General features: G+C 35.2%; 1 protein-coding gene across 1 annotated transcript in view; it reads left to right on the top strand.

The window, feature by feature from the left end:
* LOC105307777 (vascular endothelial growth factor receptor kdr-like) overlaps positions 1-14,164 on the top strand; it is a 197,015-nt gene that overhangs the window by 109,107 nt on the left and 73,744 nt on the right. Inside the window, exons 15-17 of the mRNA XM_011383386.1 lie at positions 11,605-11,740; positions 12,792-12,896; positions 13,728-13,841. Of these exons, the coding sequence (XP_011381688.1) occupies positions 11,605-11,740; positions 12,792-12,896; positions 13,728-13,841 (355 nt within the window). The remainder of the gene's footprint in view (positions 1-11,604; positions 11,741-12,791; positions 12,897-13,727; positions 13,842-14,164) is intronic.

Below are 14,164 nucleotides of genomic sequence, written 5' to 3'. Positions count from 1 at the left end.
CCTTCTCTCACCCCCTTTTGAGTTCTTCAACTCCAGGATTTCTGTTTGGTATTATTTTAGAGTTTCATTTTCTTTGGCAAAATACTTGACCTGTTCATTATTTTTATTCCATAGCTCATTGAACTATTCTGCATTTTCAAGTATCTTGTTGAGTTTCTTAATGCGAGATCTTTTGAAGTTTCTATCATTTATATCATAGTCTTCTGGACTTTAAGTTTGGTTCCTGGAATATTGTAAAATTTGTGATACTGTGTTACTATGATTATTTATGGTGCTTGATGAGTTAAACCTCTGCCAGTGAAATTGAAAAAAAAAAACACTTCCAATATTATATTGAATAACAGTGGTGATAGTAGACAGCTTTGTCTTGTTCTTGATCTTAATGAAAAGGTGTTTTTTTTTTTTCACCATTCAGTATAATGTTGGCTGAGGATTTATTGTATATGGCCTTTATTATGTTAAGGTACTTTCCTTCTATACCAATTTTGTTAAGTGGTTTGATTATAAATGGATGCTATACCTTGTCAAAGGCTTTTTCTACATTTTTGATATAATCATATGATCCTTATTTTTAAATTTATTTATGTGGTGTATCACATTGATTGATTTGCACATGCTGAACCATTCCATATGCCCCTGGGATGTAGCAAGTGCAATCAGGCAAGAGAAAGATATAAAAGGCATCCAAATAGAAAATGAAGAAGTCAGACTGTCACTATTTGCAGATGACATGATTTTCTATATAGAAAGCCACAAAGACTCCACCAGAACACTACTAGAAACAATAAGCAGATATAATGAAGTTTCTGTATACAAAATAAATGTTCAAATATCCATAGCATTCCTATATTCTAAGATAGATGATTGGATAAAGAAGCTGTGGTACATATGTACAATGGAATATTACTTAGCTATAAGAAGAGATGAAATACTGTCATTTGTGTGAACATGGATGGACCTTAAGATAATCATGCTATGTGAAATAAGCCAGACAGAAAAAGTTGAAAATCACATGACATAACATATATGTGAGATATAAACCTAAAAGCAACAAGCAAACAGGATAAACAAACAGATTCATGGACATACGCAATAGTTTAGTGGTTACCAGAAAGGAAGGGAAAGGGAAGAGGGGGGAGGTAGATGGTGTAAAAGGCATCAAATATGTGGTAACACACAAAAAAATCTAACTATGGGAGGTGAACACACTATGTGTATGTATGTGTGTGTGTGTGTGTATATATATGTGTATATATACATATACACACACACATATATATATATATACATATATAGGCCTTACTGTTAAAATATAGAGCTGAAACTTACTGGATTTTGTTAACCAATGTCACCATAACAAATAAAAATAAATAAATAGATAGATAGATAGATAGATAGATAGATAGTTAAATAAATAAATCATATAACCTTATCAAGTAGGATTTATTCCATAGATGCAAGGATGATCCAGCATCCACAAATCAATCAATGTGATATTCCCCATTAACAAAATGAAAGATGAAAACTTTATGTTAACCTCTATAAATGCAGAAAAGAAATTTGACCCAAATCAACACTCATTTATGGAAAAAAAAAAACCTTTTAAAAGTGGTTGTAGAAGGAATGTACCTCAACATTAAAAATGGTCATAGATGACAAGATCACAGCTAGTATCATACAACAGTGAAAAACTATGCTTTTTCTTTAAGATCAGGAGTAACAGAAGGATGCCACTCCAGCTACTTTTATTCAACATATTATTGAAAGTCTTTAGGAAAGCAATTAGGCAAGGAAAATAAAGAAAATTCATCCAAATTGAAAAGAAAGAAGTCAAGCTGTCATTATTTGCCGATGACATATTATGTACATAAAACCCTAAATCCTTCACCAAGAAACTGTTAGAACTAACCAACGAATTCAATTGATACAAAATCAATATGCAAACATCTGCTGTATTTCATACATTAATAACTAAGTATAATAAATAGATACTAATAAAACATTCACTTTATAATTCCATCAAGAATAACAAAATACCTAGGAATAACTTTAATGATAGAATGGAAGATATGTACACTGAAAACTATAAGACATTAATGAAAGAAACTGAAAAAAACAAAGATAGAAAAAAATTCCATATTTACAGATTGAAAAATTTAATACTATTAAAATGCTCATATTAACCAAAGCAATATCCATATTAAATGCAATAACTTTCAAATTTCCAATGACAGTTTTCAAAGAAAAAGAACAAATAATCCTAACATTTGTATGCAACAACAAAATACTTTCTGTAGACAAAGCAATCTTGAGAAAGAAGAACAAACCAGGAGGAATCACGCTCCCTGATTTCAAACTATACTACAAGGCTATAGTTTCCCATCCAAGTACTAACCATGCCTGACCTGCTTAACTTCAGCGATCAGATGAGATTGGGCATATTCAGCGTGATAGGACCATAGACACTACAAGGCTTTAATAATCAAAACAGTATGCTATTGGAATAAAAACAGACATAGATTAACGAAACAAAAAAGACCTGAGAAATAAACCCACATATATATGGTCAGTTAATTTATGACAAAAAAGCCAAGAATATACAATGGAGAAGTGGCAATATCTTCAATAAATGATGTAGGGAAAACTGGACAGCAACATGCAAAAGAATGAAAATGGACCACTAACAGAAGTGATGCCAGCATCATAGTAGAGTGAGATGTTCCCTTTACCTCTCTCCTTTAATCTACTACTAGTGGGACATCTACAATTCAACAAAGAGTCCTCTGCTCAATGCATTAGGACAGCTGAAAGATCCATATATTTGTACATTTGAAGGTGAGTGGACTGGAATGCATAGGGGAAGCAAAATTGATGGAATAGCAGAGACAATACCCATGACCCTGTTTCCTGGCCATGGTGGCTGAGCCTGCAGAACTAGACATTGTAGTACCAGAGGTGGAGAATGGGCCCACAATTTCAGCTCTTCTACAAGTGTTCAGGAAAATAAATAAAAGGGAGCAGCACCACTGGTGCCTCTGAATGTGGCTTCCTCCCATAGGTGTGGTGGTGCAATACCTCTGGAGAATTTGCTGGCATCAGCAGAGCTGTCACATGTAAAACTGTCCTCTCAGTCACAATGATAACAGTGGCCAGAGGGAACAGGGCAGCAACAGCAGTGAGTCTTGCAACCTTGGCTTCCCCACACCTGCCCCACCCTCCATACACAGCAGCATTGCCCCAGACCCAGACAACTCCAGACAGTTTGAGAGGAGACACCATCACTGTTACCCCAGCAGTGACACTCATGACTGTAGCGAAACATATAGCTGAAGTGACACAGTCAGCAGCGAAACGTCAGAGACCTGGAGGCAAATGCAGAAATGAACAGAGCACTGGGAATACCTTTGACAGAACAACGGAAGGTGGAAAATGCTCTCTCTCAAACATAATTAGCTCACGTAGAAGCAAAACATTTATACTATACTGCCACCTACTGGAAAATAAAGGAAAGACCTCTAATTACTAACCTGTTGAATTAATTTAAAGTAAACAAAGTTGTACCTCATTAAGAAAGGTATTTGATATTTCTTTTTTAAAGAATGAAATCTACATTTGTTTATTCATTCATTCATTCATTTAATGGTGACATTGGTTAACAAACTCCAGTAAGTTTTGGGTGTACAATTTAACAATAAGGCATATATATATTGCATTGTGTGTTCACCATCCACAGTTAGATTTCTTTCTGTCAACACATATTTAACCTCTTTCGCCTCATCTAACCCCCTTCGACCCTCTTCCCCATTACCCTCTTGTAACCCGTAGTCTATTGTCCATGTCCATGAGTCTCTGTCCTGTTCATTTGTTGCTTTCAGGTTTACATCCCACATATAAGTGATATCATGTGGATTTCAACTTTTTCTGTCTGGCATATTTTACTTAGCATGATTATCTTGATGTCCATCCACGTTATCGCAAATGGCAGTATTTCATCTCTTCTGGCTGAGTAATATTCCATTGTATATATGTACCACAATCGTAGGATACTTCGGTTGCTTCCATGTTCTGGCCACTGTAAATAATGCTGCTATGGACATCGGTGTGCAAATATCTTTTCGGATATGGGTTTTCAAGTCTTTGGAGTAAATGCCCAGTAGAGGAATTGCTGGACCATAAAGTAGATCAAGTCTTAGTTTTTTGAGGAAGCTCCATACTGTTTTCCATAGTGGCTGTACCAATTTTCAGTACCACCAGTAGTGTATAGGGTTACTTTTTCTTCGCATCCTCCAATGTGTGTTATTACTTGTCCTATTGATTATAGCTATTCTAACAGGTGTGAGATGGTATCTCATTATGGTTTTGATCTGTATTTCCCTAATAACTAGTGATTTCGAACATATTTTCAAACATTTCTTGGTCATTTGTATGTCCTCTAAGGAGAAATGTCTCTTCAGGTCCTCTGCCCGTTTTTGTTTGGATTGTTTGTTTTTGTGTTTGTTTTTGTTGTTATTGAATTGTATGAATTTTTTGTACATTTTGGATATTAGGCCCATATCAGAGGCATTGCTTGCAAATATATTTTTCCATTTGTACGATTGTCTCTTTATCTTATTGATGACTTCTTTTGCTGAGCAGAAGCTTTTTTGTTTGATGTAGTCCCATTCATTTATTTTAGCTCTTACTTCCCTTGCTTTTGAGGTCAAATTCATAAAATCTTCTTTAAGTCCAAGGTACTTGAGTTTAGTTCCTATATTTTCTTCTATACATTTTATTGTTTCAGGTCTTATATTCAGGTCTTTAATCCATTTTGCGTTAATTTTGATGTGTGGTGATAGACAACAGTCCAGTTTCATTCTTTTGCAGATGGCTTTCCAGTTTTCCCAGCCCCATTTATTGAGGAGGCTTTCCTTTCTCTACTGTATGTTTTTGGCTTTTGTCGAAAATTATTTGCCCATATAAACATAGATTTAATTCTGGATTCTCGATTCTTTCTCACTGATCCATGTGTCTTTTTCTGCCAATACCATGACATTTTGATTACTGTCGCTTTGTAGTATAATTTTAATTTGGGCAGAGTGATGCCTCCAGCCTCGTTCATTTTTTCGCAGATGGCTTTGGCAATTTGGGGTCTTTGTGCTTCCATTACAAATCTGATGATTTTTTGTTCTATTTCTTTAAAAAATGACAATGGGATTTTGATGGTAATTGCATTTAATCTGTATAATGCTTTAGGTAATAAGGTCAGTTTAACTATGTTAATTTTTCCAATCCAAGAACAAGGAATATCTTTCCATTTCTTTGTATCTCCTTCAATTTCTTTTAATAGGGTCTTATATTTTTCATTATAAAGGTGCTTCACATGTTTCAATAGATTTATTCCTAGGTATTTTATTCTTTTTGTTGCAATTGAAAAAGGAATTATTAGAGTATAGTAGAGTATAGGAACACTATGGATTTTTGAACGTTGATTTTGTATCCAGAAATTTTACGGTATTTGCTTATTGTTTCTAGTAGTGCTCTTGTGGAGTCTTTAGGGTTTTCTATATAGAGAATCATATCATCCGCAGATATTGACAGTTTGACTTCTTCATTTCCTATTTGGATGCCTTTTGTATCTTTCTCTAGCCTGATTGCACTCATGAGGACATCCAATATTATATTGAATAAGAGTGGCGAGAGTGGACAGCCCTTGCCTTGTTCCTGATCTTAGAGGGAAGGTTTTTATTTTTTCACCATTAAGTATAATGCTGGCTGAGGGTTTGTCATATATGGCCTTTATTATATTAAGGTACTTCCCTTTAATACCAATTTTGTTAAGTGTTTTGATCATAAAAGGCTCTATCTTGTCAAAAGCTTTTTCTGCATCTATTGATATGATCGTATGATTCTTATTTTTTAATTTGTTTATGTGATGTGTCACATTGTTCAATTTGCATAACTTGAACCATCCCTGCCCTCCTGGGAACTAGTCCATTTGATCATAGCATATAATCTTTTCAATATTTTACTGTAATTAGTTCGCTAGTATCTTATTTAGGATTTTGGCATCTGTGTTCATGAGAGATATTGGTCTATAGTTCTCTTTTTTTATGTTATCTTTACCAGGTTTTGGTATCAGAGTAATAGTGGCCTCATAAAATGAGTAGGGAAGTATTGCATCTCTTCTATTTTTTGGAAGAGTTTGAGGAGAATAGGTATTAAATCTTCTTTGAATGTTTGGTAGAATTCACTGGTGAAGCCATCTGGTCCTGAACTTTGACCTCTTGGTAGGTTTTTGATGATTGTTTCAATTTCCATACTGCTGATCTATTTAGATTTTCTAGTTCTTTTTGATTCAGTCTAGGAAGGTCGTATTTTTCCAAGTACTGGTTTATTTCTTCTAGCTTATTAAGTTTGGTGTTATATAGTTTTTCATAATATTCTTGTATGATCCTTCGTATTTCTGCGATGTCTGTCGTAATTTCCCCTGTTTCATCCCTAATTTAGTTTATTTGTGTCCTTTCTCTTTTTTTTCTTTAGTGAGTCCAGACAGGGGTTTGTCAATTTTATTAACCTTCTCTAAGAACCTGCTCTTTGTTGAAATTATTTTTCTATAGATTTTTGTTTTCAATTTCATTTATTTCTGCTCTTATTTTGAATATTTTTCTTCTGCTAGCTTTAGGCTTCATTTTTTCTTCCTTTTCTAGTTTTTTTCTTTTTTTTTAAGATGAAGTGTTAGGTTGTTTATTTAGTCTATTTCTTGTTTTTTGAGATATGCCTGTAAAGATATTAACTTTCCTCTTATGAATGCTTTTGCCATGGTCCACAAGTTTTGATATGTTGTACTATCATTATCATTTGTTTCTATGTATCTCTTGATCACACTTTTTATTTCTTCTCTGACTCAGTCATTCTTCAGTCACTCGTTGTTTAATCTCCGTGTATTTGTGGTCCTTCCCACTTTCTTTTTACAATTTATCTCTAGCATCAAAGCATTATGATCAGAGAATATGGTAATATAATTTCAACCCTCTTATATTTGTTGAGGCTATCTCTACATCACAGTATATAGTCAGTCCTTGAAAATGTTCCATGTGCACTAGAGAACAATGTATAACCAGCTGTATTTGGATGAAAGGCTCTATAAATGCCAATTATATCCAGTTGGTGTAAGGAGTCATTTAAGGATGTTATTTCCTTATTGATTTTCTGTTTGGATGATCTGTTCATATCCAACAGTGGGATATTTAGTTCCCCTACTATGATCGTGTTTTGGTCTCTTCTTTTACTTCTGTTAGCAATTGCTTTATATATTTTGGGGCTCCCTATCTGGGAGCACAGATATTAATAAGTGTTATGTCTTCTTGTTGTATGATTCCCTTTATCATTATGAAGTGTCTCTCAGTATCTTCCTTTACCTTTTTTATTTTGAAGTCTGTTTTGTCCAATATTAATACCACTACTCCCTCTTTTTTTCTGAATGCCATTTGCTTGAAATATCATTTTCCACTCTTTCACTTTTAGTCTATATTAGTCTTTGGAACTGAGATATGCCTCATGGAGGCAGTATATGGTTGGGTTTTGTATTTTGTTCCAGTCTTCAACTCTGTGCCTTTTTATTGGTGAGTTCGGTCTATTTACATTTAGGGTAATTATTAAAATATGAGATCTTCTTATAGCATTTTATCTTTTGTTTTCTGGTAGCTCGGTGTTTCTATTTCTTCCTTGCCCTTGTCGGTCTGTTGTTGTTGTTGTTGTTGTTGTTGTTGTTGTTGTTGTCGTCATTGTTGGGTTTTGTGGATTTTCCCACTGGTTCTTCTTTTTATGTCATACACTTCAGTTCTGAATCTTTACTGTTTGGTTACCATTACGACTATGTAAAGGATATGTATACACGCAGTCGTCTGATTCCATCTGTGTATACCTTATCTGCATTGCCCTTTGTGAATTCGTAACTTTGAATTCTCCCCTTTTCAGTCATTGTCTCAGTTTGTCCCTATGTATGCTGAACGATCATTACTATCTTGCTAAAGCAAATGTCTTCTTATTGTTTAAGCTTATAATACCCCATTCTTAGTAAGGGTTGCATTCCTCTGCTTCTATCTGCCTGCTAGTCACCTTACTCCTAATTATTTTTTTTTTTTTTGTCATTTTGTTTTAGGTGAGCTGACTCCTTTCAGTATTTCCTGTAATGCATGTCTCGTATTGTAGAATTTTCCCAATTTTTGTATGTCTGGAAAGGTCTTTATTTCTCCTTCATATTTAAAGGAGAACTTTGTTCGATACATTATTCTTGGCTGAGTAGTTCCTTTCATTTAATAGTTTGAATATTTGATTCCACTCCTTTCTGGTTAATAAGATTTGTGCTGAGAAGTCCAACGGAAGTATAATGGGTTTTCCTTTATAGGTTACCGTCTTCTTTTCCCTGGCTGCCCTAAGAATTCTGTCTTTGTCATTGATTTTTAATAATTTTAATACAATGTGTCTTGGAGAAGCTTTTTTGGGTTGAGGTAATTGGGTGTTCTGTTGACTTCTTGAATTCCAAGCTCCAGCAAATTCCTTAGATTTGGGAAATTCTTGTGAACTATTTGTCTGAAAATGCTTTCTATCCCTGCTTAATTTCCTCCCCTTCGATAATGCCCATTATTCTTGTTTCCTCTCCTGATGGTATCAGCTAGTTCTTGTATTTCTCTTTCATTATTTTTAATTCTTCGGTTTCTCTCTTCTTCTTTCTAATTTGTTTCTAAATTTCTGTCTTCGATATCACTGATCCTTTACTCTATTTGGTCGACTTTATTTCCCAAGCTTGTCATTTCATTTTTCATGTCTTGCAATTGGTTCATTATCTCCAGAAAGTCTATTTGGTTCTTTTCGAGGGTTTCAATCTCCTTGCTAAAGAATTCATTCTGCTTATTTAGTTGTTTTTTCAATTTTTGAAATTGTTGATATGATTCTATTCAGATCTCATTGAGTTTTTTTCAGAAGTACCGTTCTGAATTTTCTTTTATTAAATTGCATATTTCTATGTCTGTAGCTTATTTTCTGGAGATTTTTCTCTTTCTTTCTGAGATGCCTTGTCATCTTGGTTGTTTATGGTGTTTACTGGACTATTTCTCTGCCTCAGTATTAATGGTAGTGTGTTCTGCTTTATTATTTTTTAAGAAAGATTTATTATATAATGGTCTCTAGCTTTTTGCAAATAAGCTGTTTTTTGTTTGTTTGTTTTGGTTTCCAATATGTGGAATCTAAGCCTCTTGGATCTCTGCTTTATATAAAGTCTTAATAATGTCTTTTTTTTTTTTGTATAAATGTTTAATCATGCTCGCTATCCTTAGCCTCAGTTCCTGTCAGTGTTAGCAACAGTTTTGGTAGCGTTTGGTCAGATTCTCCTGGGACACCACGGTGATCAGTCTCAGAGGTTATGGGGGGAGGGGCCCTCTGGGTTGGGGAATGGGGGCTGTGGCTCAGCCTTGTTTTTACAACCCTGGCTGGTAAAAGTCAATTGTTGTTTCTCTGCCATCCCCTCTTTTCTGCCATCTCCGTTTCTCTGTCTTCTGTTTTGATGACTGGGCATTGCTGCCACCTGAGTGGAGTGCACAGCACTCCCAGGCAGGGTTGTTCAGGGAACTCTCTGCACTTTCTTCCTTCTCCCTCCTCCTATAGAAAGCTCCAGCTGTGAGAAGCAACATCTTTGTGTCTCCCAGTCCTCCACCTGACACCCAGGTTTCTGACCTGTGATAGCTCTTATGCACAGATCCCAGGCTCAGACATGCTGGTGTGCAGTTTGGGTGTATTCTGTTGAGTTTTAGATGTTCAGCTTATTGTTATTTCAAGGAGAGAGATCTGGGGATGTCTCTCACTTTGTCATGTTTAATCCAATCTATTTTTTTTTCTGATGACTAGATTATTTCAACATTTCTGTCATCTAGATCATTGATTCCTTTTTGTTGTTGTTGCTGATGACGCTCTTTATTGCATTTTTTAATTTTATTTTTTAAATACCTAGATCCAGAATTTGTTTTGTTCTTTTATATGATTTCTATATCTTTGTTGAATTCCGCATTTTTGTACATAAATTATTTTCCTGATTTTGTTGAACTGTCTTTTGTGTCATCTTGTAGCTCACTGAGTTACCTCAGAACAGCTAATTTAAATTCTTTGTTGGGGATGTCATAGAAATCTGTGTTTTTGAGATTGGTTACTGGATGATTATTGAGATTTTTAAAATGATACCACATTTCTTTGATTTTTCATTTTCCTTGGAGTTTTATGTTGATATTGCATTTGAAGTAGCAGTCACCTCTTCCAATCCTTACTAGTTGCCTTCATTTGGGAGATACTTTTCCTTGGTCCTGCTTATATATGGAGTTTTCTCTGACCTTATAAAAATGTACTTGCCTCGTGCTTCTTTTTTTCTCTTTTATGGAAGAATTTCTAAACTTGTATATATATTTTTATCTTACCAGGCTGGTTGTTGGAAATCTCTTGTATTTCCTTGAATGTGGCACTATGGCTCAAGTTTTTGGTTTCTCGACCTCAGACCCTACTAAGTTTTCTGCATACACATCCTATCTAATGAAGCTTGCTCTTTCCATTGTTTTGGGAAACATAATAAAGAGCTGGCTACAGTGTGGGAGAAGGTGTTGTTTTCACACTTGGGGGTGCCCACAAGTTAGATTAGTGAATCCTCCAGTGATGATTTCCTAATGGCCCTTGGGCAGGATTCCTTCTAGAGCCATTTTCTGCTTGTAATTGAAAATTTTAATCCATTTATTCTTAACATAATTACTAACATCAAAGCACTTCTGCCATTCTATTTGTTTTTTTTTTCTGTTTTAAACATTTCTTTGTTTCTCAAGTTCTTCTTTATAAATTTTATTTGTAGTTGATTTTATTCTAGTGTCCCAAGTACTATGACATATCATAGGCTGTTATGGCCAATCCCTTTGCCTACAAATGCTTCGGGACAAAGCTGCCTGAGAAGCGACCCCTTCCCTAGCTATGCTACAATTTGTATAAAACAAAGAGAAGTTTTTTCATTGGTGTTGAGGGAGTTGTCAGATACGTTGAAACCTCATATTGTTCTCTATGGCATTAGCGACATGCACTAGGAGTGCTTATTACCATCTTTATAGTTTCTGCCAATATGGACTGTAAAGAATGAAAAGCAGGGAATTTTAAATGACATGAAGCTCTATTATCACCAAGCAGATACCTTTTTCTTCCCCAATCCTTTCTCCAGTGGTGTAAGTTTTTGACTAAGTTGATAGTTATTAAAAAATTGATTCTGAACATTTGGCTACCTCATTAGTTGATTTTTTTGGGAACATAACCCTAGATTTGCCTACTCTGCCATTTTGGATGATATCTCTCATTATTGATTTTATAATAGTTCATTATACTATGGGTATGAATTTGTTATTTTTGTTGTAATTGTTTTTCTGGTTTGTTGTTTTTGTTTTAATTTTTGTTCATAGAGTGTTCATTATTATATTTATGCTCTTGATGTGTCTTCTAGATTTTATGAACTACCCTATAATGTAAAATGGGAAACTCTAGGGGCCTAATACCTCATCAGAAGATCAAGAAAACATAGTAACATGGTTTTACTTTTCCTTTCTGCAGGCCAGTGTGTCAAATATCAAAACTGGCTACCTTTCCATCATCATGGATCCTGAAATGATGCCCGTTGATCAACAGTGTGATAGGCTTCCTTATGATGACCTGAGGTGGGAATTCCCTAGGGACCGGTTACAGTTGGGTAAGCACCAATCTCTATTTTATCACTCTTCCAATTTTTTCACCATAGAGTTACAAAACCAAGAAAAGGCCCAAGAAAAAGCAATGAATTAATTTCCATAATGCACTTAGTATATTATGTGCAGTGCTGTTCAACCCCATTCACGATGAACCTAGACAAAGTGGGATGTGTTTTAAATATTGTAATATAGATAAGAGAAGCCATAAATCAGAGGAGCAGAATAATGTTGCACACATAGCATGAGACTGGGAGGTTTTAGATTTACAAACTGGGTGAACTTAGTTAATACAAGTCGCTTAACTTCTCTGAGCTCCTTTTTAAATCTATAAAAGGAGAATATTAATAATGATAGGTGTCCTATCTATATTTGGTTACCACTGTGAAGATGTAGCAAGGTAACATTTGGGAATGTGTTTTATAAATTTAAAACACCTCACAAATGGAAGGTATTGGTTTACAATGGAGTTTATTTGAAGTAAGTTGACTTGGGAGGCAGAGTCCTGTCAATAAAGAAAATATAGTGAATGTTCACAGAAGTATATTTAATATTCCAATAACTAATGTGCATCTTGGTGAGGTAGATGACCAGGTGGCTTGACTAACACCTGAATAACTGGTTTGTGTCTATAGACCACCATAAATCTAGCCCAACCCATATGGCCCTTTCTCTCAATGGTTGGCATTGGATATCCATTTATTCACTTATTCCACACATAATTATTGGTCACCTACCATATATTAAGCATTTTTCCAAGTACCGGGAATATATCAATGAACAAGACAGAATTTATGGAGCTTATATTATACTGGGGGGAATTGATAATAAATATTCCAGCATAATTTTATCTAGTGGTAAGTGCTATAAAAGGTATTAAAGCAAGTTAAAGAAATGGAGAGTAACAACATTGTTACTTCACATGGGGTGGTCTAGAAAAACCTCCCAGAGAATGCTGACTCTGCAGTTACAATGCCCATTGCAAGAAACCAACTTTTAATTTTTCTTTATGGTCTTTCAGTGGCTACTGCTCATTTTTACTTATTGCCCCCTTAGGCAAAATCCTTGGTCATGGTGCCTTCGGTAAAGTGGTAGAGGCCTGTGCCTTTGGCATTGACAGAGCTTCAACTTGCAAAACAGTGGCAGTGAAAATGCTTAAAGGTAATATTTATATTCCTTTGGAGGCCATTGAGGAGCAGCTGCAAGGATGCATGGGGTCAAGTAGAAAACTGGACTGTAAAAGATATGAAGTTGAAGTAGTAAAGGGAGGTAACTACAACCAACTTCTACCTTCATTTGATTAATGTTCTCCATGGAAACCTCAGCCGTGGACACATGAATCAATCATCATGAAACATTGTATGTCAGTCTATTTGTTCTTTTGGATTCAGAAACATAAATACAGAAGTAGAGACTTGAGGTTCTTACATGTTAGTAAGGCCAATATGAGTCAGCAATTGCATTTAGCTGCTAAAATTTCTATATAGTCTTCCAATGCATCGTAGAATTAGCTGATATAGAATAATCTTTAATAGGATCGCAACTGGATTCTGCACTGATCAGGCTACATAAACCTATAGTCTGGTTGCAGTATCGAATAGATAAATTTATATGTAACTAAACATCCCAATACCATCCAGTCCATGCCCCTGACTCCACACAGAAAAATACTTAAACCAAACTTGTCCAATTTACCAATTGCTCAGAAAAAGTTTATCAAAAAAGGTAGCTATCAAAGAATGTCTTTTTTCAAAATTAAAAAGAGAGTATAAATGAGCCTGTTAGTACATAAAGCTCAAAATCCAGGCAAGCTAGTGCATGGAAAGATATTATTTATCCATTTAAAATATTGTTTGGAAAATACAAAAACTAATCATTGTGCTCTGGGCATTTCTGCCAGGATTCTTAGCAGTAAACAGGATCTCCTATGCTCTTGCTGCCTCTCTCAGGAGAAACAGTCCTTTTGTGCATTACTGTGTTTATTTTAAGCAGATTGCGCAACTTCCAGTGAGTTTAAGGCTTTGATGTCAGAATTGAAGATCCTTATTCACATCGGTCACCACCTCAATGTGGTTAACTTGCTGGGTGCCTGCACCAAACCTGGAGGTAAGGAGTCTTCCATACCTGGCCAGAAGTTCCCTGTGGGGGTCAGAGCACTCAGAGGCAAGGTAGGCCATGATTTAGATAGGCCTTCATGTACTGCATGTGAAGTTCTTCTAATTTAGAGACTCCTTGCAATGCAGAGAACCTTTAGAGTCTATGTTCTTTGACCCCTGTTCCAGGCAATATTGTACAATATATAGTGGAATCAGATGTATCACTAAGATTCTTGCCAGCTTGGACAGCCTATCAAGTCTTAGACACATTAGTTGAACAGAAAATTTTGAGGTGCTAAGGAGGTATACCAATATATTCAAGAAAGGGGACTC

This window comes from Pteropus vampyrus, unplaced genomic scaffold (assembly GCF_000151845.1).
Source record: "Pteropus vampyrus isolate Shadow unplaced genomic scaffold, Pvam_2.0 Scaffold516, whole genome shotgun sequence".
Taxonomy (NCBI): Eukaryota; Metazoa; Chordata; class Mammalia; order Chiroptera; family Pteropodidae; genus Pteropus; species Pteropus vampyrus.
The sequence above is the reverse complement of the archived record's forward strand: the minus strand, read 5'-3'. Positions and strand labels throughout refer to the sequence as shown.